The sequence below is a fragment of the Dermacentor variabilis genome, chromosome 1, assembly GCF_050947875.1.
Source record: "Dermacentor variabilis isolate Ectoservices chromosome 1, ASM5094787v1, whole genome shotgun sequence".
Lineage (NCBI taxonomy): Eukaryota > Metazoa > Arthropoda > Arachnida > Ixodida > Ixodidae > Dermacentor > Dermacentor variabilis.
This window is the reverse complement of record NC_134568.1, coordinates 267,736,651-267,758,481: the sequence shown is the minus strand read 5'-3', so window position 1 is coordinate 267,758,481 and position 21,831 is coordinate 267,736,651. Positions and strand designations below refer to the sequence as shown.

General features: G+C 42.7%; 1 protein-coding gene across 4 annotated transcripts in view; it reads right to left on the bottom strand.

Annotated features, from left to right (window-relative positions):
• Positions 1–399: 399 nt before the first annotated feature.
• The window catches only part of LOC142564363 (uncharacterized), a 60,112-nt gene continuing 38,680 nt past the window's right edge, over positions 400–21,831 (bottom strand). For all 4 annotated transcript variants that reach the window (XM_075675370.1, XM_075675347.1, XM_075675355.1 and 1 more), the window contains 5 exons: positions 20,594–20,695; positions 20,387–20,530; positions 13,360–13,398; positions 13,149–13,241; positions 400–1,364 (listed from right to left, as the gene is read on the bottom strand). In XM_075675370.1, the coding sequence (XP_075531485.1) occupies positions 1,185–1,364; positions 13,149–13,241; positions 13,360–13,398; positions 20,387–20,530; positions 20,594–20,695 (558 nt within the window). In that variant the 3' untranslated portion in view covers positions 400–1,184. The remainder of the gene's footprint in view (positions 1,365–13,148; positions 13,242–13,359; positions 13,399–20,386; positions 20,531–20,593; positions 20,696–21,831) is intronic.

The window sequence follows — 21,831 nt, the reverse complement described above, 5'->3', positions numbered from 1 at the left end:
GGTTTGATGTTGACGGCTTTGAAGTTGCCAGAAATGGCAGCCTCGGCCTTCTCGTTCTGCATGGCACCGGGTACAAGAACAAATCCGCCTCCTTTACCCACCTGGACCAACTTGAGGTACACAGCACATAGCGACATGATGAACCCTGTCACCACCGAGAGCCAGGCACCTCTGTGCCACATCGCGTCTTCAACAACTTACCGCAATGGATAAGAAAACGCTGAAAAATATAATGGATATTTACAGCATGCAGCCACCGCAATTTTACCTGCATTTGCTGTATGTCGTTTGGCAAGAGATAGGAGTTAGCCAATGCCACCAACCTTTCACAGCCATAAGCTCAACCAATGAGCAGATGCATGGCATTCAGCCACTTTTATTTACCACAAGCAAAGGACAACTACTGTGAGAATGTTTATTTACACATGCCATTAAAAAAATGTCTAAAAACGGGGATGAACACTGTCAATGCCGCTATTGCCTATAAACAATTGTAAACATTCGAAACATTGATGGGTATATCTGATATTAAAACAGCAGCAATATTCTTTTGTCCATTAAAGAAACCTTTTCATTGAACTACAGCATCATGCAAGATCCCATAGGGGCAACAAGTTGACACATTCAGTGACTTCCACAGCGCAACATCTAGTTACAAAAGGATCTGCCCATTAAAACTACCACGCCTGGCAAACGCAAAATTTAAAACCAGGCTCCGATGGTTATGGTCAACCATGGCACAATGGACTCTGAACAAATATCACAAGTTTTAAACAGGCAACCAGCGGAATGCCTGCATCAAACCATTCTGCTTTTAGTAGACAATAGTAAGTTGCCCGGCAAATTGTATTTACGAGCTGGCAGCATGCCCTAATTACCACTGTACAAAATTTTGTGGAACCCTGCATTTTTCAAGGGAAAGGTAAGAGCATGTTGCCAGGGCTTTATTTTCATTCCCATACCACTGCAGCTGTAAAACTGTACCTATCTAGCTGGTGACCATGCACTTCCTGAATGTTTGTTAAAAAATTGTAAGGTCTTGTGAACCAGCGTGTTGCTTTAAAACACCAACAATTACCCAGTTCCATCAATACTATCCCTGTGTAGAAAACATCTTTGTGGTTCTCAGCTTCACACACACTTTCACAGCAGTCCATCAGGCATGTCTTCCTTGCTAGGCCTTGTCATGCAGGCAGCACATCAAACTCGTCACTAACATGCACGCTGGGCACGCAAATGTCGTCGATGACCGGTGTTGCCTTGACTTCACAAAGGCCAAGTTCTTTGAGCTTCCACTCCCAATCCAACTTCTGCACAGCATGCAAGCTTTCTGCTTCATTGTGCTGCCGAAGAAGCATTTTTTCCTGCATCATAACAAAAAACACACATGAAATGTGGACACTCACACAGTGTGTTAGAGGGTTAGCAATTTTTGTTCAAGTGACACAACTGATCTACATAAAGTGATTGCCATACAAATGTAAGGTGTACATAAATTTGAAACACGTACCACTAGACAGATTTTCAATGGGGTTACTTTCACTGTTTTGATGATTATAGTTCCATTATGCTGAACAACAATGTAGCATAGGCTCTTTTGGTTATTCAAACAGCTCAATCTTTACTAAACTGTTCAAACTTGCTTCAAATGAGTATAGCATGGATAGAGTGCTATTGGAATAATGAGCATATGAAAAAAAGAAAGCACGAGTTTAATAAATAAGAATGCACATTCCTGCAAATGAAAACAGGACTATAATATGAGGGACATCCGAGCACAAAACATTTTACTCTAACGGGATGTGCATGCTTCAATCTTCTGGTGTATCTGCTCCCTTCCTCGTAATTCGCCTTAGGTGGAGGAAGTCTCTCTCCAAAAACTGTGGGCTGGGGCACCCCTTACCCTATCTGTAATGTGAGCCTGGGGCCAAGTGCCTGAAGACCCTGTAAAGTGTCCGAGGTGCTCTGATAATGACTTACGATAATCGGTCACAATGATAACCTGAGTCTGCTACATTATAAACAAGAGAGACCTGCAAAGTGGAAGCAGATTCACAAAAAGGAAAGTTGGCATCCACCTAAACCAGGATGAACTTAAACTCAAGGTTTTACATGCCACAATGATGATATGATTGTGAGGATTAATATTGACCACCTAGAGTTATTTAATGTGCACTCCATGCACGGTACACGGTTGGAAATAAAACCCATGACCTTGTGCTTAGTAGCGCAACCCTATAGCTCTAAAGCCAGTGCATCGCAGTGAGTGGGATCAGGACGAATTTTGCTTCACATACATAGGTTCTGCTCAGAGAAATCTTTATGGGTTTCCTCTGTACTATGTTATGGCAGATACCACATTTCCGTAGAACAGAAAGTGTTGTTACAAGACCAGTTATGACACAAGGTCATAGTGATGAGGTCCTCTAAGAATTGCATTAATGTGGACTGGCATATGCCTTTCTTTCCTTTTGAAAGCAGTAATTAGATCATCAGATTAGATTTCCTAAAAGCCAGTATTAGATTACTTATGTTTCAATTTTGCAATGAAGTATTTCCTGTAACCAAGTGTTTTTTTCCTATTTTTTCTTCTTGTATATGCTCACTCCTGCCATGTCTCTTTTCTGAGACAGCAGTACAGTTAAAAGCTCGATATGACAAAGTAGGTATAATCGGCAAATTGCTTCATTATATCAACATTTCGTTGTATTGAAATTCGACCTTTTATGCAAATGAGTACAGTCGCTGATTGATTTTTCTTGCATGGAAAAAGGTCACAGAACTTTCTTAATTATTGGGCAATCAAGAAAAGCAAATTTGAATGAGAAAATTCATTTTGACGAATTTAGTAGTCAGCGACAAATGATACCGTTTCCTGCCACGTCGATGATATCTTCATATCGGTGGTATGAATTAAGTGAAACCAGCCATGCTTTTGCATGCACTCCGCCCCCGTGGCTGATAGCGTCGCCTGCACTGGGAAGCGAATGCTTCCCGCTGCCTCTCGCTCCAATGGGTCACCGAAACTGCAGATTACGTCATTTGCAATAGTAGGCACGTGGGAAGACAGCTTATTACCTCTCAAGCAGGGTGCGCGGCTGCGGATGCTCTGCGCCATGCTTACAGCCATGCGCAGCCATGGCCCAGACATGCGCCAGAAATCGCGCACACCTCAACTTATTAACCCCTGCCCTTTATGTGCACTTGATCGTGTTACCATGAGCTTGCTCACCTCCCCCTCTGTCCCTTTGCTTGCGCAGCAAGGCAGCACTCGTGAGGCCACCATTTTTCTTGTCTAACCCTCTCACACTTTCACTCGCACCTAAAGCACAAAGTGCGCGGGGCGCGATAGGATCTTTTTGCACTTGGACTTTATATTGAACATAATGCGGCCCCATCTCGGTGGTCACTCTTGTGCTCTTGTTGTGCCGTGCACGATTCGAGAGATGCGTTTGCAAGCAGCCACTTGTAATTCAATCATTTGACCATCTGCACCTGCGGAAGTTTCTATTAGACAGTTTTAGTATAGCGTACGCTAAAAAATAGCGGATCGTCACTGCGCATGCGCTGAATGCTAAACGAAATAGCGGGTATAGCGGGCGTACGCAACGCAAACGAGTTAGCGTTAGCGCTTTTGCGGGGTTTGCGGAGCTTGCGGGAAACATGGCGGCAGTCCCGGCTGCCCGCTTCGAATTGAATTTGGCGTTGCTTTTGTAAAATGCACTTCGTTCGTAGCAAATGACTGTGTAAACGGCTTTCGCTTAGTCTCAGGCCGCTTCGACGACAGAGTATTACGGATAACCGCGTGGTGTTTTCGAGATCGCTTCTCGTTTCGAACGAGTCGAAGCCTAACGAAAGAAACATTCGAGATGTCAGCGCCACCTGTCGCTAAAGGCGCGAAATAGCCGCAACGACGGTATATAGCCTCCGAGATCTGAAGATATCGCCGGTCAACTAAAATTGTAGAAAACGTGCGCTGCTTAGCGTACGCTATATTATAGCGTATAGCGTATGCTATAGTTGCGGACGCTAAACTAAAACTGTCTATTGTCTCGGCATTCCTTTGCAGCAGAAGCGAAATTTCGTTATATCGAAATCTCATACAAACACACTTCGTTATATTGAGGTTCTACATAGATAGGGTTATGAAAAGTTAAATTCTTCGTTATATCGAGAATTTCATTATGTTGAAGTTTGTTATATCGAGGTTTTACTGCATATGTAAATAAGTAAAAATTAATAAACAAATTTGACAATATTTTCACATTTCCCTAAAATACTTCACTTTGACTCTGGCAACAATTGTCACACAAGACCTTTGCATTCTAACAACCAAAGCATATCCTCATTACAGAGATAACTGTTACAGGTACTTCTCAACTACGTTTTGTTACGATCGGCCAGCAGGGTAGTGACCTTCAAGCCTCTCCTGCACCACTGTGACAAATTGCTTCGTGAAGCAACAATGCGTCCCCCTCGACAGGTCTGACCTGCAGCGATAGCTAGGCGAGACACGTTTGGTGGTCAAGTGTTGTTTGTTGGTTCATTGTCGCAGTCACAGAGGATGGGAGCAAGAAACTCCTGGAAAAGGGTGTTCTACGGTGTTTCCTCGCGGACTCCGGTAACCGCCATGGTCCAACTAACTGCTGGGTAGACGTTCCAACTAACTGCTGGGTCATCCCAGGAACCAAGACTTGAGTCAGGCATGAGCCAGGCTTGAGTAAGGCATGACAATCCCCATCAATGAAGCTCCCCTCCTTTCCGTGTGTTCAGTGAACAAGGGTGCGGGTCCTTCGACAACTTTGGGTTTCCCTGTCCTAGGGATCTAGGGAGGACAGAGGGGGTTTAAGTGGACTTTTTTGGCTCCTCAGTGTGCTTCAATTGAGTCATGCTAGACTGACGAGAGATAACATTCTCCACTCTTCATGTAGATATTGTGAATATACCCAGTACTCCTCATTTTCGACGAGAACATTTTCTTCCCTTCAACAAAGTCCTTAGCATGAATGAGTCCAATGATGACATGGGCCAGCTACCCTTTCAACATGCCCGACACCAACTCTTACAATTAGTGGTATGTGAAGTGTTGTTAGCTTAGATAATGTCATGTCCACAATAAACAAAATACTATAATAGAAGAATGAAAGGCACAATGCCAGATTTATACGTGGGACAATCTCTGGTAGATAACATTTCAATCAACTGCACACTACCATGACATTGCTAAAGAACAAGCATCAAGCACTTATGTGCTTAAATGAAGCCATTCTGGAGCAGTAAATCAACCTTATGGAGCTATTGACAGACGCATTCTTGCAAATAGTATTTCAAAGTACTTCAAACAAGTATTCCCCAATGTGCCAAACACAAAAACAAGCCAAAGGCCATGATCCAAAGCTGGCAGTGCACACTGTGTAAATTATCAAAGTATTATTTCCACTATCAGAAAGAGAACTTACTGATATTGCCCACACGTTTAGAACAAGCTATCTTGCAGCTCTGTGAGGAAATCCACCACCTGTTGCGTTTGTCGTCTGCTGATGAAAAGAATCCTTACATTTACATCTAAGTACACAACTGCTTTTGAAGACCACACCCACTAGAATGTGGCTGCTACTGCCGAGATTTCAATAGTGCAGCCTCGCGCTCAGCAGAATTCCATAGGCACCGAACCTCTTGATTGAAACTATGCTTTTGCACAAATATTTTAATCAAACCCCACCCACTACCTGCCTTAGATGCAATGCAATTAAAGCTCAAGTAAAAAATTGGCATGTGACAAAACTTGCAGCCCTACAAATTGTCATTTTTCCTATCTCCATTTAACCACACATTCACATATCCCATATGCTAATTCACAGCATGCACAAACAGCAAGACTGCTACAGTAAGAGAGATCATTTGATCACGCTGTATTCTCCCACCCAACACACGCATTGCTCTATCGCGTATCTCCCAAATGATTTGGTGGTATATGGTTGCACACCATTTAAGATAAGACTTAAGATTGCAGGGTGCCATAAATTGCAAAGGTGCAACTCAGTGCGCATATAGCATCCAGCTGAAACTCAATGATGAAGTGTGCATCGCTATCAATGCTATACCTACTGTTCAGAAAGAAACTGTAAAAAAAATTCTAGGTCTAGGAACTTAACACAATTATTCTGCAGTAATTCATGAGTAAAATGAAGTGACCTAGCACAGGCACTTTAGAAACACTTCAGAACATCTGTGGCCACAGATTCTAAACTAAAATCAAACTGTGTTACGAGTACCAAGAAGACGTCCACATATATAAAGATCTTGACCACATGGTCCTGGCCCTAACTGTCTAACAGTATGTGGTCAAAGTTTGCCAAGAAAGTTCTTATTAATGCAGGAGCTATACCAGAGCTTATACAAATTGCATGCTTCTCATACACGTCACCATTAAAGCCAAGCGTAGACTTCAGGTAGTGGCCTAAATGTTCCAGAAAACTGTTCACCGAAAAAGGGGACAACACTTGCAACGCCACTGCACCACTGTCTTCTAGGAATCCCCGTACCACTGGGAGGAGCTCATCGTGTGGCACGGAGTAATACAACTATTTGATGTCCACTGAATGATTATACACCAAGAAGTCCTTCTTTCATGATGTCAACTATGCTGGTTGATCTCCGGACTGCGAAAGGGTCACCAATTTTAATGGCGCCTAGCTTGGACTGGAGAGCTTGGCCAACCAATTTCTACAATGAGCCATCCGCCGTGACTATGGCTTGTAACGGGCATGCAGGTTTGTGTGCCTTTGCAGAGAAGAAAAACAATCTGTTACCCTTGCAGGTTAGGATGACCATTGCCTTTGCCTTCTTAGGCAAAGCCAATGGTCATATAGCTTCTAAAACGACCAGACTTTCAGTGGCTCGAAAAATAAGTAAAGGCATCCATGGGCTTTACAATAAATTGTAAACACAGGCTATACAATAAATTCTATAGTTATGAGCTCCGGAGTTAGCACCAACATTGCACCTTGCACTTTTCTGTGCTTTCAAACAGCCGCAAAATAACCAAGACAGAGAATAACGTGTTGATGTTGGCACATTCAAGTTCACTTTTAAATTTTTTCTTTTGCCCAACCATTTTTTCTAATGTAATAGCATTTGTAACTCCTCATAGAATTCAATATGAATGAAATGTTCTGCGAGAGTGCAGAGTTCAGTCATTGCATGGTGACAAGTGTTCTCATATGAGTACATCAGGGCTGAACGGTAGGCACATGACCGGTTAGTGTATAGAATTGTGTGTTAAAATTGGTGTTAAAGGTATTAAAATTAGAGATGTCAAAGTTACACCTCATTTGTTTTACATAGTGTCGAAGGCAAAAATGTCTAGATTTCAGTGCTCTTGAAAACGCAGAAAAAGGTTTGCTCAGCTTGATGGTGGAAATGTCAGATACTGGTGAAAATGAAGATGAGCATAAACACAACACTTAATCTGAGGAGACAGGAGACAATGCTTACGTATAAAATATATAAAAATTATCTGGCGAGTCTGACAGGGAACAATCTTCCTAAAATGCTACATTGTTCAGAAATGTTTTTGAGATGCCATGAGCTGACTTCATCAGAGTTTCATACCTGCCAACCTGGCAAGATCAAAAATCGGGAAACTCTTTATTCGCACCAACGGGAGGGGGGTGTTGCATTCACCGTTTCAACTTCCGGTGGGACCAAGGGGGGGGGGGGGGGGAGGATTCATTTAAACTTTCAGGCAGTGCTCGATGAGTCGCTTTTGCAGGGACCTTGCAGTAGCAGACTTCGCTCCCTTCAAAAATTTGTCGGGGTAGCTTTGCTCAAAACATGGTCCAGACTGACAGCCCTTCACTAGCAGCAGGTGTTGCAGGGTTGTGTTGCACACTGATGAATGGAATTCAGTCCTAGTTCTTTACGCCATGCTAAAAATCCTCTCACACTCTGCGCTGCTATGCGGTATCATGAGTAAATCCAGGATCACCTTAGCAACTCGGTGAAACATGTTTTGCATCAGTGCTTTTAATTTTTCAAACCATAGACCACTGCCCGTACCACCTTTGTTCATTCAGAATGTCCTCTGGAAGACTGTACACCTGTAGTGTGGCAAACTCAGCTTTGAGAGCATCTAAAGCATCTTTAGCAGATTCATTGGAATCACGGGCAACAGCTGAGGGAAACTGAATAAAGAAACAAAGACTTGAGAGCGATGCCTGTGAAATAAATTTCAGGTTAGCCACCTCCGCATTCTTCAGAGTTGCGTTTCAGAGTTGCGTCCACTTTCATAATGCTTTGCCTCGTCGCATTTAGGAAACCTTTCCATAGAAGAGGTCCAACGTGGTCGCTGACACTAAGGGGTAGGTTGTGTTCGACGAGGAATACCGTAAACAGGCACTCCACACGTACAACACTGTTGTCACAGTTGTTCCGGAGCAAATTCACTATGTTGCCTTTCTGCCCAGCGGTGCGAACTTAGCTTTGATGCTTCGCCATGGAAACGTGCAGTTTCAAGCCGCCTCCGCCACCGTGAGACACACTGACGTCGCATCCACACATTGTACAAAATGCAAGATGTTCTCCTTTTCTTGATGTCAAAAAGCACGGAAATCGAAAAAACTTTTGCAAATACCTTTTCTTGGGCTTTGATAGCGCCATGGCATCAAGCACACGAGGATTCTAACTTTACACGGTGCATTGCACACAGGCGGCCTAGCCAACACTAATCATACACACAAGCAGCAGCAACAAGATACGCCATGGAGAAAGACATGCATGAAATGCAAGAGCTACATTAGCTCTGGCTTTGGTCGGCTTACTAGGCACCGTAGTCGGCTGCTTAGTCGATGATACCGATGGTGCTAATGCCGCCGTTGTTGGTGATGCTGACAATTATGATGTGGCTGTAAATTCCGCTGTGCCAGTTTTACAAAAACCATTATTGCGCGAACAGAGATCACTTCTCGGGAGATATAAGACAGTGATCGCACAATCGGAAAGTTCAGTAAAAAATCAGTAGTCTCCCAGGCGAATCGGGAGGGTTGGCAGGTATGGAGTTTCTAATGAAAATAACCCTTGTGTCAATCGGCTACCTACTCTGCACAAATATCTCTCACAATATATGCGAAAGAGTGTATTTGTTGAACTGGCTTGCAAAACCAACTTGCATTCCTTATTAAATGAGATGAAATCTGTGCAAACAAATGAAGAGATAACAAAGTGCATTTACAGTTACTTGGTCTTATTACTGATGAATGGAATAAATTGTTTCAAAGCATTCCACATGTATCATTGACAGGGTTCGGCTCACATCGGTCAAAATTAGTATGCCATGTCTCTCTTTCTACATTTAGATTGGCATAGCAGTCCCAACCCTGAAGATCCTCCTCTTGGCACATGCAACGTGCCAACATTCTAGTGACATAAGCAAACTGCACACAATATTCAAACATGTCCTTGAAAGTTTATTTTAAATACAATTAAGAGAAAAAAAAATGAACCATTTAAATATCTTAAATCAAGCTTAATGCAAGCAATCCTGAATTAAAAGAAAAGTCATTTTAGCACCCAGAACAGTACTCCTATTGGTCAATATATCGCTGTAGTGATACAGTACATTAGCCTATTGTACTTCTGCAATTAGCAAGCACTACATCTAATTTTGGCACTGTGAGCCTTGGCTGACAAGTGTGCAAGATTTAAAAGAATGTTCTAGCAATTCCATGGCATCAGATAAAAATTAACTTTAACAAAACCAGGCACTCACATTTATTATGTGGACTGGTTTAAAAAATTACATACTGCAGCTGAAACATGGCTAACAAATTCAAGAAACTACTGCAATATTCCAGTACACTCCTTTGGTTATGGTACTATATGTAGCACATAAGAAATGTGTTCTAATGAAGCCATAACAACTGCATTCCAGAGTTACAGTCACAGAACGTGCTCAGTATAAGACTAGCTCTTGCCAAGTTAATTAAATAATTATTAGCACTTTCACATTGCGCCTTAGAGTAACAACAAATTTGTCACTGTTCATAATATGTTTATAAAAAGGGAGCAAACTGTTTTATGCACCTCATTCTTTAAAAGTCATTAGATATATGACGCAAAATTCAAGCTTCAAGAGAATGAGGGCAACTTGTTTTCTGTGAAATTTCTATCTGCTGTCACAGTAAATGAACCTATGTACTGGAGGGAATCACTGACGTCTGTAGTTTATAGCTGCTTGTTGGGATTCATCAGGAGAAGTGATTAAGAAAGCTTTGAAAACATTTCAGAACCTATTTTATTGATTTTCTAGATGTCCACATCTTAAACACATCTAAAAACAGTTCTTTCATTGGTCATGCTCAATAAACAAAAAATATTATGGCGTATGTTAATTTTACATTCAATAGGCTAGTGGTAAGTGCTGGAACTTGCCCATGTCTACAGCAAAGTATCACATTTAGGCACTTCATCGCAAAAGAATTTCAGTCACATAGGGCACAATTTGTCTAGAGCTTGAAGACAGAATGAAAACAGAGCAGAGAAGGTTAGCTACCATATTATGCAAGTTGCTTCCATCCAGGAACCACTCATACTTTCAAGATAAGAAAGAAGAGTATTGGCTTCTTATATGCTCTGTAATGCTTCTATAAAAAGCAGGGTAACAAAGTGAGTGCATCCAAGGAAGACTGTATTAACAATAAGAACATTAGTAAAAGCTGCATACCATGACAGCAGTAACCATTCAAGCAAAAAAAAAAAAATTTACACGAAACCTATATGTGGTGCATACAGGGGAAAAAGGGAAAGGGGAGGCAGCATATTCAGAGTGCCTCATATGGTATGCCCCATGCATACAAAGCAATGTCAAACAATGACCCTCCAACCTTGGTCTTCTCACATTCGATAAGCACTTCTCAAAGCGCATGAAGCCCTGTGAATTCCAATGAAGGTGATAATAATGCATTTCCTGAGAAATTATGAAATTTTTGTACTCAGATAACAATGTTTTTGGCATTTATTTTTTAATGTTGAGAGAAAGACCTGCCAAACATGAATATTGAGAATTCAGTTTCTACTAAAAGGTGCTAAACTTAGCCATTTAAATGACAGATCACAGTTGTGGAAAACAGGCCAGCACATCAGCCACAGTCATACCACTGGTCATAAACGATATCACTGTGCCAAGTACCATGGCCTCTAAGATTCACCTACCTTGGAAGCCATGCCAGAACCAAAGCTGAGTATGATGATGCGTAGAGCTTCGCTCCTGGTTGCCAATAGCTCACCTCATAATAATAATAATAATAATAATAATAATAATAATAATAATAATAATAATAATAATAATAATAATAATAATAATAATAATGTTTTGTTGCACAAGGTTCATGAGAAGATGCCCTTTATTACCACAATCACACCACACCTTTCATACAATCTGTTCTGGGTTCCTTTAAATCTCATAGACGCACAGATAATGCACTGCAAGAGCACTAATTCCTCTTTACACGCCTGCACAGTACATATGTGCTGATTCCGTCTGCAGTCATAGTTGGCATGCCCTAGGCCTAGGGCATGTGCAACACACAAGTATTTATCCTCCCTGTATAATGCCATGTATGCACCTGAATGGCTAACTGACTCTCTTTTTTTTTTATCATCAAGAGGGAAAACAAATAGCTAGCAGATTTTTAACAAAACAGCAGTACAGCAGTGCAAACACTCAATAAGGTGTATATAGCATCAACTAATGACTACCTTTATTTGCACAGAATTGTGCATACTTCAGAATTACAATTATGCATGCAACCAATGAAGCAATAGCAATGCACCCAAAAGTCTACCGCAGTGTGTATGCATACCCAAGAAAGTAAGCCCCTAAATGAGTTTTCTTGTCAATGTGTATTACTCGTTTTCATGCAAATTATACCCAAGCACCAACTAGCCTTACTGTATCATTTCTGATTGTGTAAGCTTCCAGTATGGAACAACTTCATGCACCCAAGCTTTATGCAAAATCTGCGTTGATGCTACCCTCCCGGATATTTAAGTAACGCAGCTTAACTATCACATTTTCTGAGTCTGTAAAGAGCTCTTAATCAGAATGCTGTCAAAATGATTAGAGTGTGGAAGAACCTAAGTGCTCCACACATTACATATCTCTTCATGCATGCTTGCTTTTCACTTCTACTCGGCTACACAGCAGTACCCACATGATTGGTAACAGGCTGTGACGCATGTGTTTTGTACCAGACAGGTTAATGCACAACATAAACTATAACCTGGTTTTCCTTCAACCATGCATGTTCACCTAAGTGGCAGATAATTAATGCAAAAGGGAAGCTTGCAAATAGGAAAATAAAGCTGCTCTTTACCATATTCTGCACATTAAGCAGTTGTGCTTTGTCTAAATTATACAGGGTGTTTCAGCAAACACTTTCAAAAATCGTTAAAAGTTGCCTGTGGCAGATATCACAATTCTAGTTCATGACCTGGTCTACTCGAAGTGGCGGAAAAATACTTGCACAAAAAATTGAGATGCAAAATCGACTAAATTATAAACATTCACTAATTAAGTTTTCATCTAATTACATTATGGCCCATACTGCAATTTACAAATTCTAGCCGTGGAGTTCACAAAGCAGATCCACTTGGAACGAATTTTCAAGATGACGCCAGTTTCGATATATAAATTCCCGAACTTTGCGGAGAAATGCATTGGCGTTCCAGCTAATTCGTTAACAAAACGTCATTTCATGCACTGAAGCACATAAGTAACTGGAACGCCAATGCATTTCTCCGCAAAGTTCGGGAATTTATATCTCGAAACTGGTGTCGTCCTGAGAATTCGTTGCAAGTGGATTCGCCTTGCGAAGTCCACTGTTAGAATTTGTAAATGGCAATATGGGTCACAAGATAATTAGCTAAAAGTTAATTACTGTATCTTGTTAATTAGTCGATTTTGCAATTCAATTTTGCGTGAAACTAGTGACCGCCGCTTCGAGTAGACTAGCTCATAAACTAGAATTGAGCTATCTGCCACAGGCAACCTTTAAAAAATTTTGAAAGTGTTCGCTGAAACACTCAGTATATGTTCTTTTAAAAATCCTCATTCCACAACCTTTATGTCTTTACAACATAAAACATACCTTTGTTTTTTCCCACTTGTCTTCAACATCCTGCAGCCACGACAAGAAGAGACGTCCATTATACCTCGATCGCACGTTCTTGTCTTTATCATCCTAAAACACAAAAATGAAACATTTTCTAAATCCCTCAGTACTAAAAGAGTTCATATGATTATTAAAGAAAAAGGAAGAAAAAGAGAAAACAAAGGAAACACCAAAGTCAATTACTTGCCTTCTTGTCTGGGATAGATTCAGGACTTTTGACACACATCTGTAAATGAAAAAAGAAAAAATATTGAAAAAAAAAAACACTTAAAACTGCAAGCAAAGAACACTAAGGTGTGGTCCCACACATGATCTTGAGTTTTGCTGGTGTCTTTGGCGGAAGAAGGTCGAGAAATTTCGATGTTATAGGCACTTTGCGGCTGCTGTAAGAAATTATGCAATTTGTGCCAATTGGTGTTCTCGATGCTTAAAGGGAGAGTAAAACATTGGTGTTTGCAAACTGCTGAGTGCATCAAGGGTTGAACTTTTGTAGGAATAAACTGTGCATTGTGGGAAACACATTGAATAAATCTGGAATTTCTAGATGTTTCTAGGTATGGGAATGCAGTTTCGCTAAAATATAAGTGCCAGAAAAGATGGGGCGTACAATTTGTTATATAACCTAGGCACACACATATGTAGAGAATTTAACGAGTGTAAGATGTTTACTGACCAGTACTCATTAAGGATCGTCAGGGGAAAACTGATCAATGTAAGCCAACTTCACTCACTCATCACACGTAAATTCTTTTGTGGTGCTGTAAACTCAGGAGGATGTCAACCACGAAAGAAAATAAAAACACTTTTTAATTATTTCATGCTGGTCTGGCAGACACATGAGCAACACACTGGCAGTATAACAGAGTAATCAATGCAGAAAGTTGGGCTAGTTGCATTTGCTGTGACATACTTACCAGCACTAGCAAGACTAACGGAAAAAAGGTTGTTACAGGACAAAGTGCTACACTTAAGCTGCGAAGCTTTATTCATAAAAACATGCAAGAAATTACTATATGTTCAAATAAATGTGCAATGAAGCCCATAGGCGCCCACAGCAAGCCATTACAAAGCATTTATCAGGTTCTTCTCAAGGTACAACACTTCAGTAAATTTTCTACCTTCCTTCCTCTTGTAGCACAGAGTGCTCCAAGCTGGCGTAACCAGCTTACTTGGTAGAGAAACTTTTCTTCAGCTGTCGTCGTTTCTCCTTTTCCATCAGAGATAGGACGCCACAGACGTTTGCACTTAGAGAAAACACTTTATGTACACAATATTTACATCGACAGCTATTTACACTGGGTCTGACGTATCAACTCGACATAGCCGATAGTGCATAACACCGTTCGTACGTCCAGACCCTTCGGTTACACTGGGACTGGCACCTTAACTCGGCAGAGCCGAAAGTGCAGAACACCTTTCCTGCGCCCGGAACCCCCGTAAGAGGTCAAGAGCCAGGTTTTAACCCTTCAGTTGCTCCTCCCGAATCCCCTCATGGCAAATCACGACACCCCAGTGACCTGATTGGGTCAACTGGGCTGTCACTCATTGAACGCTCTCTCTCACCCTCTCCCTGCGTTCCTTGGAACATTCAGAGAGATAGAGGGAGAGAAAACCACCAAACAACAAATAAACAAACAACATCCCAACCGTCCTGCTCGGCGACATGTATGGCAACGTCTCCCGACACTTTGAAGAACACTTACGGGGAACGACTATCTGCGTCGCCCCATCCTCGCACCTTAATTAAAACCATGGCGCACTGCGCGCCGCAAAGGGCACCCCTGCCGAAGCGCCCCCACCGATTCACCGTGCCATCTTGTGCATGGTTCGTCTCCTTCGGCGGGCCCATAAAGCTAAGTGCAGAGATGGATTGTGTCTCCGGTGCCAGCCTGTTTTTCAAGATACCGCGCCTCGGGTCACAGATCCCTCTGGCTTTAAGTTGCCCGTTTGTACCCCAGGCATGCCCATTGACGCCCTGATGACACTTTGCTCGTGGTCCGTCCAAGGCACGGCGCCTCCGTCCGCGCTTCCGGGGCAAAGGGCCTCCAACGTCACACCCTTTCCTACGTTTCAAGACTGCATGCGCGACAGGTTAAGACGTCCCGAGGTGGCGACGCGGGCTATCTGCCGCCAAAAAGTTCCTACAGGCTCACTACCCAGGCGGCCAGCTGCTTTAACTCTCGGCGAAGCCCGAGAACGGCCATCTCCCACAATTCTGGGGCGAAATTACCTCTCAGCCTCCATGCCGTTTGTTAACATCCTTTACAACTTCTTTTTCAGTGAGTGCCAGTGATGGAGCGCTTACACATTCATCAGCAGTTTTTGAAATGCAATGCGCCTCAAATATTTCCCTATCTAACTGCCTAACGAACCGTCTGAGCACTTACGTGTTATGAAAACACAGGGAGCATTTATGTGTAACGTATTTACACGATTGTAAGTCTACCTATCTTTTAAAATTTGAAGATATAGAGAGGGGGGGGGGGGGGGGGGGTCGACTTACGATCGAAACCAAAACATGGCACTGCCAAAAAAGCGAGACCAACAAGATATCAGGGGAGCTACAACGTAGTTACAATATTATGTTTGCTCTATGGCCCTACCTATAGCGTTTCACTATCCCGCGCATTTGTTTGCTTTTCGGAAGGGTTTTTCAACATTTTTAATAGTTTTACAGTGTACACAACACTCATGGTGGAAGGGGGGGGGGGTGAAGGATAGTTGATGGAAGTGCCGCTGTTCCATTCGCGACAGCACCCTCAGAACGGCGGCACTTGCGGGGAGTATCGATAGTTCATGGAAGAGCAGACACCGCTCGCGTGTTTCGCTTTCCCTGTAGCTCTTAGTTTGACGTGTCTGACTTGACTGCCGGCTAAGTGCTACTTCCATGCTTCTTCAGTCATCACGAGTGCTCCAGGCCCACTAAACATTCTGCGCTCGTTCACAGCAGTGTTCAAGAGGGCTGCCAATCTTTACGCCGAAAAAACAAATCACTGCGCAGCGGGCCGCAAGTTCGATGTTTATGATCGGGTGGTGCGAGAATGGCGACTGCAGCAAAGGAAAATTTTCACCTGTGACGGCAAGTGAAGAATTTCCCATGGGCCGAAGTCTGGACGCTTTTTGGAGCTGTACACCAAGCTTGCAGCCTACGTCACTGAAATGCGTGATCAGTTCCTGCCAGTGAAGTGCAACATGGTCACAAAAGAAGCCCGGATCTTCACCTTTTAAGGACCTGCTCCGCCGTGAGTACGAGCGGCTGGTGGCAGAAGCCGCGAACTTATGCCAACTGGAATCGTCAAAAGAGCCTCCCTGATGGCTGTGTGTGGTTGAGTGGATTCGGCATGGGCGGCTGTTCCACAAAATGTCGTGGTGCGGTCGTTTGCCAAATGTCGAATTTCGCTAGACGGCGACATGCTGTGCGACCGTAGCAGCGATGATGATGGCAGCATCAGTGAGGACGATTGCACAAGTGATGACACGCAGTCCAGTGACCATGCCAGCTAGCAATAAATTTTCGTTATCGAATACGCCCTCTTCTTTTTTTCCCCCCCTGTCACACATGATATGCGGGGCTCGACTTACATTCGAGCCGACTTACGGTACATCTACACAGTGGTAAGTCAAGTGGCCAGCGCCTGCCAAAGCGTTTACAGCATTCCGATGCTGCCGAAGCCGGTCATTCAGGCACCTGCCTGTTTGTCCCACTGCCTTTTAAAAAGGTGGCAAACAAGTGCGGTGTGGGTGTTTTTTCAGCACCACTCAAGCTCGCACAAATGTCATCATCATCATCATCAGCCTGATTACGCCCACTGCAGGGCAAAGGCCTCTTCTATAATTTTCCAACTACCCCGGTCAGGTACTAATTGTGGCCACGTTGTCCCTGCAAACTTCTTAATCTCATCCACCCACTTAACTTTCTGCCGCCCCCTGCTACGCTTCCCTTTCCTTGGAATCCAGTCCGTAACCCTTAATGAGCATTGGTTATCTTCTCTCCTCATTACATGTCCTGCCCATGCCCATTTCTTTTTCTTGATTTGAAGTAAGATGTCATTAACTCACGTTTGTTCCCTCACCCAATCTGCTCTTTTCTTATCCCTTAACGTTACACCTACCATTCTTCTTTCCATAGCTCGTTGCGTCGTCCTCAATTTAAGTAGAACCCTTTTCGTAAGCCTCCAGGTTTCTGCCCCGTACGTGAGTACTGGTAAGACACAGCTGTTATAAATTTTTCTCTTAAGGGATAATGGCAACCTGCTGTTCATGATCTGAGAATGCCTGCCAAATGCACCCCAGCCCATTCTTATTCTCCTGATTATTTCAGTCTCATGATCCGGATCTGCGGTCACTACCTGCCCTAAGTAGATATATTCCCCTACTACTTCCAGTGCCTCGCTACCTATCGTAAACTGCAGTTCTCTTCCGAGACTGTTAAACATTATTTAGTTTTCTGCAGATTAATTTGTAGACCCATCCTTCCGCTTACCCTCTCCAGGTCAGTGAGCATGCATTGCAATTGGTCCCGAGTTAGTAAGCAAGGCAATATCAGCGAATCGCATGTTACTAAGGTATTCTCCATTAACTCTTATCCCCAATTCTTCCCAATCCAGGTCTCTGAATACCACCTGTAAACACGCTGTGAACAGCATTGGAGAGATCGTATCTCCCTGTCTGACGCCTTTCTTTATTGGGATTTTGTTGCTTTATTTATGGAGGACTACGGTTGCTGTGGAGCCACTATAGATATCTTTCAGTATTTTTACATATGGCTCGTCTACACCCTAATTCCGTAATGCATCCATGACTGCTGAGGTTTCGACTGAATCAAACACTTTCTCGTAATCAATGAAAGCTATATAATAAGGGTTGGTTATAGTCCGCACATTTATCTATCACCTGATTGATAGTGTGAATATGGTCTATTGTTGAGTAGCCTTTACGGAATCCTGCCTGGTCCTTTGGTTGACAGAAGTCTAAGGTATTCCTGACTCTATTTGCAATTACCTTAGTAAATACTTTGTAGTCAACAGACAGTAAGCTGATCGGTCTATAATTTTTCAAGTCTTTGGCATCCCCTTTCTTATGGATTAGGATTATGTTAGCGTTCTTCCAAGATTCCGGTACGCTCGAGGTCATGAGGCATTGCGTATACAGGGTGGCCAGTTTCTCTAGAACAATCTGTCCACCATCCTTCAACAAATCTGCTGTTACCTGATCCTCCCCAGCTGCCTTCCCCTTTGCATAGCTCCCAAGGCGTTCTTTACTTCTTCCGGCATTACTTGTGGGATTTCAAATTCCTCTAGACTATTCTCACTCACATTATCGCCGTGGGTGCTACTGGTACTGTATAAATCTCTATAGAACTCCTCAGCCACTTGAACTATCTCATCCATATTAGTAATGATATTGCCGGCTTTGTCTCTTAACGCACACATCTGATTCTTGCCTATTCCTAGTTTCTTCATTGTTTTTAGGCTTCCTCCGTTCCTGAGAGCATGTTCAATTCCATCCATATTATATTTTCTTATGTCAGTTGTCTTACACTTGTTGATTAACTTGGAAAGTTCTGCCAGTTCTATTCTAGCTGTAGGGTTAGAGGCTTTCATACATTGGCGTTTCTTGATCAGATCTTTTGTCCCCTGCGATAGCTTACTGGCATCCTGTCTAACGGAGTTACCCCCGACTTCTATTGCACACTCCTTAATGATGGCCATAAGATTGTCGTTCATATCTTCAACACTAAGGTCCTCTTCCTGAGTTAAGGCTGAATACCTGTTCTGTAGCTTGATCCGGAATTCCTCTATTTTCCCCTCTTACCACTAACGCACAAATGTGCAGGCTGGTAAATAACGCGGAGAGTCAAGGTACATGAGCTAGGGACAATGTCACCCACTTGGTTGACTGCAATGTGGGGGTGGTATACAAAATTCCACTTCCCCATGGAAAGTGCTACATTGGACAAACAGGCAGGTGCCCGAATGACCGGCTTAGGGAGCACCAGAACGCTGTAAATGCTATGGCAGGCGCCGGCCACTTGACTGACCACTGCGCTGATGTATATGTAAATGCTCCCTGTGTTTTCGTAACACGCAAGTGCTCAGACGGTTCGCTAGGCAGTTAGATAGGGAAATATTTGAGGCGCATTGCATTTCAAAAGCTGCTGATGAATGTGCAAGCGCTCCATCACTGGCACTCACTCATAAAGAAGTGTTGTACCTTGAGAAGAACCTGATCAATGCTTTGTAATGGCTTGCTGTGGGCACCTATTGGCTTCGTTGCGCATTTCGTTTTCTGCTACATGGCACATTCGTTTATGTGTCTGTCTGCACATTTATTTGAGCATACAATGGTTTCTTGCATGTTTTCATGAATAAAGCTTGTCAGCTGAAGTCTAGCACTCTGTTCTGTACTAACTTTCTTTCCGTTAGCCTTGCTAGCGCTAGTAACTATGTCACAGTATAACAGACGTAATCTCTGTTATACTGCGAATTACAGTGAAAGCGAAGCCGACATGAGTCTGCCATGTTTGCGCCCACATAGATCTGACCAACGCAGCAAAGGGAACCTTTCTACAGGTGTGCCAGCTGTCAGGTGCTACTTTGTATAGCACTTTCTTTTTATGAGCACCACATTAAAGAGGTGCTCTAAACAGGTGGACATCCTAGTTAATTATTATTTGATAATTGCTATGTGTTGACTGTAATCAGAAAAGACTTATCTGGTTAAGGCAATCATTAATAAACACATTTATGTGGAGCATCACAGCGCACTGCTAGTAGCATAAAATGTCTACTAAACACGCAAACAAAAGCTCAACGGGGGCAGGGGAGGAAAAGAATCTGGCAGTCAAATAGTTTATTATATAATACGTACATTATAAATATTGTGCATGCTCTCTGCAATACATTCGTTGACACCAGTACCTGCAGCCTGCCTGTGCCTTGCTGGTGAATGGGCAAACACTACACTGTGTCTCTCTGGAATATGTTGCAATGGTGACCACAAGCTACCTGTCTGCCTTGTAGACTACAGCTAGGTAGTTGGGAGACCCAAGAGTAAAAATTGCTTGCCTCAGCACTGCAACAGCCATTTCATGTAATATGAAGAGAGAAGAAATCAAAAACTAATTTCACCATAAACAAATTTCCCTCCTTTTGTACCCAGCCAGTGGCACCATTCTTCTCATCACGAAAATAAGCATGGTATGGTCTATTTACCTGCTCTGGCTTTAGGACATTGTAGATTTCCTCATCCCTGAGTATGCTGCAAGCAGACAGAGGCACAGCTTGATTTTGAATTGCACGGGCAGCTCGCCCATGCACACGAAGAATTTCTTGCTCAGCCGACAAAACTAACTTCTCCTGAAATAAGGAAAGCACAGATAAATACATAACCCAAATGCAAGTGCTTCTGAGACAGCTTACCCGTTCAATCAGGTGCTGCAACCTCAACTTGTACCGCTCACGTTCCTGGTCTAGAAACAGGTCCCGCATTGGAGACCCACTCAGTGACTGTGGCAGTGGAATCTGAGGATTGAAGAAACGCATTACCAAATGCAGTGCCCCACAGTAGACAAGCTGTAAGAATAACACTGCACAGATATGTTAACTGGTCAATAAAGTTCTAGATTCTTAAAATCACCCCAATTGCAAGAACTGTCTAAAATAAATTAAAATTTGTGAGTGCAAAATGAGACCCCTTTTTTTTCTGAATCATCAGGACCTGCCAATATACTTCCACCAGAAGTAGGTTTTGTCCCTGTTTCATGCAGCACAGCGTAGCAGCATGCAATGTATAAAATATTCAAAGCTAATGCCAAGGTACTTCAACCATTGCTTTTAATCCAAGAGCATTATACAGTTGAAACATGGTATACTGAAAATCGATTTCATGAAATTTTCTATTTAATGAAGTGCATTAGTACTTTGTTTAGCGCAATACAACGGACAAAAGAAAGGCAACAGGACAAGCGCCTTGTCCTGTCGCCTTTCTTGTGTCCGTTAAAATTGAAAACCTTGAAGCGATAAAGTTAATGAACTTATGTCCGGCATAATGTAAAAAGTTTGCGGAAAAGTATGAGTAAACGTGTCACAGCAAACAAATAAGTTTCAAATTACTTTGAAATTTATTCGGGTATTGCTACACTAGACTCATTACAATGCTAGTCTGAGATGGACAGTTTTCCTTTTACATAATGGCATATTTAGCTTTTATGGAATAGATCATTTTCAACTTTCAAAGTGCATGCAGAGTGGCCTGCCAGTGGCATGATTACAGTACTCCTCACTGCTTTCCTCCTGTACATGGACTCAAGGTAACATTGAGGGGAATTCAAAGAGAATCCTACTGTAGATTTTTTCCTATGAACTTTAGAGCGATCTTAGGGGGTATGTCTCCTCAACATGACACCTACTGACACCTATATGTACACATACGGTGTAGCGTCCGCCGCTGTAGTTCCCCTACCCCGATAGCAAAGACCTAGGCTGGGAACACGTGCCTTTAAGAAAAAAACCCAATTCACCACATGAGCCTATCGTGCCCTCGCACCTATCCATATCATTAACTAACATTCGTAGCATTCTTTCTAAACGCAATGAAATTTCGTCATACTTAGACGACTGTGAATGTGATATATTGGCACTTATGGAAGCTTGGCTCA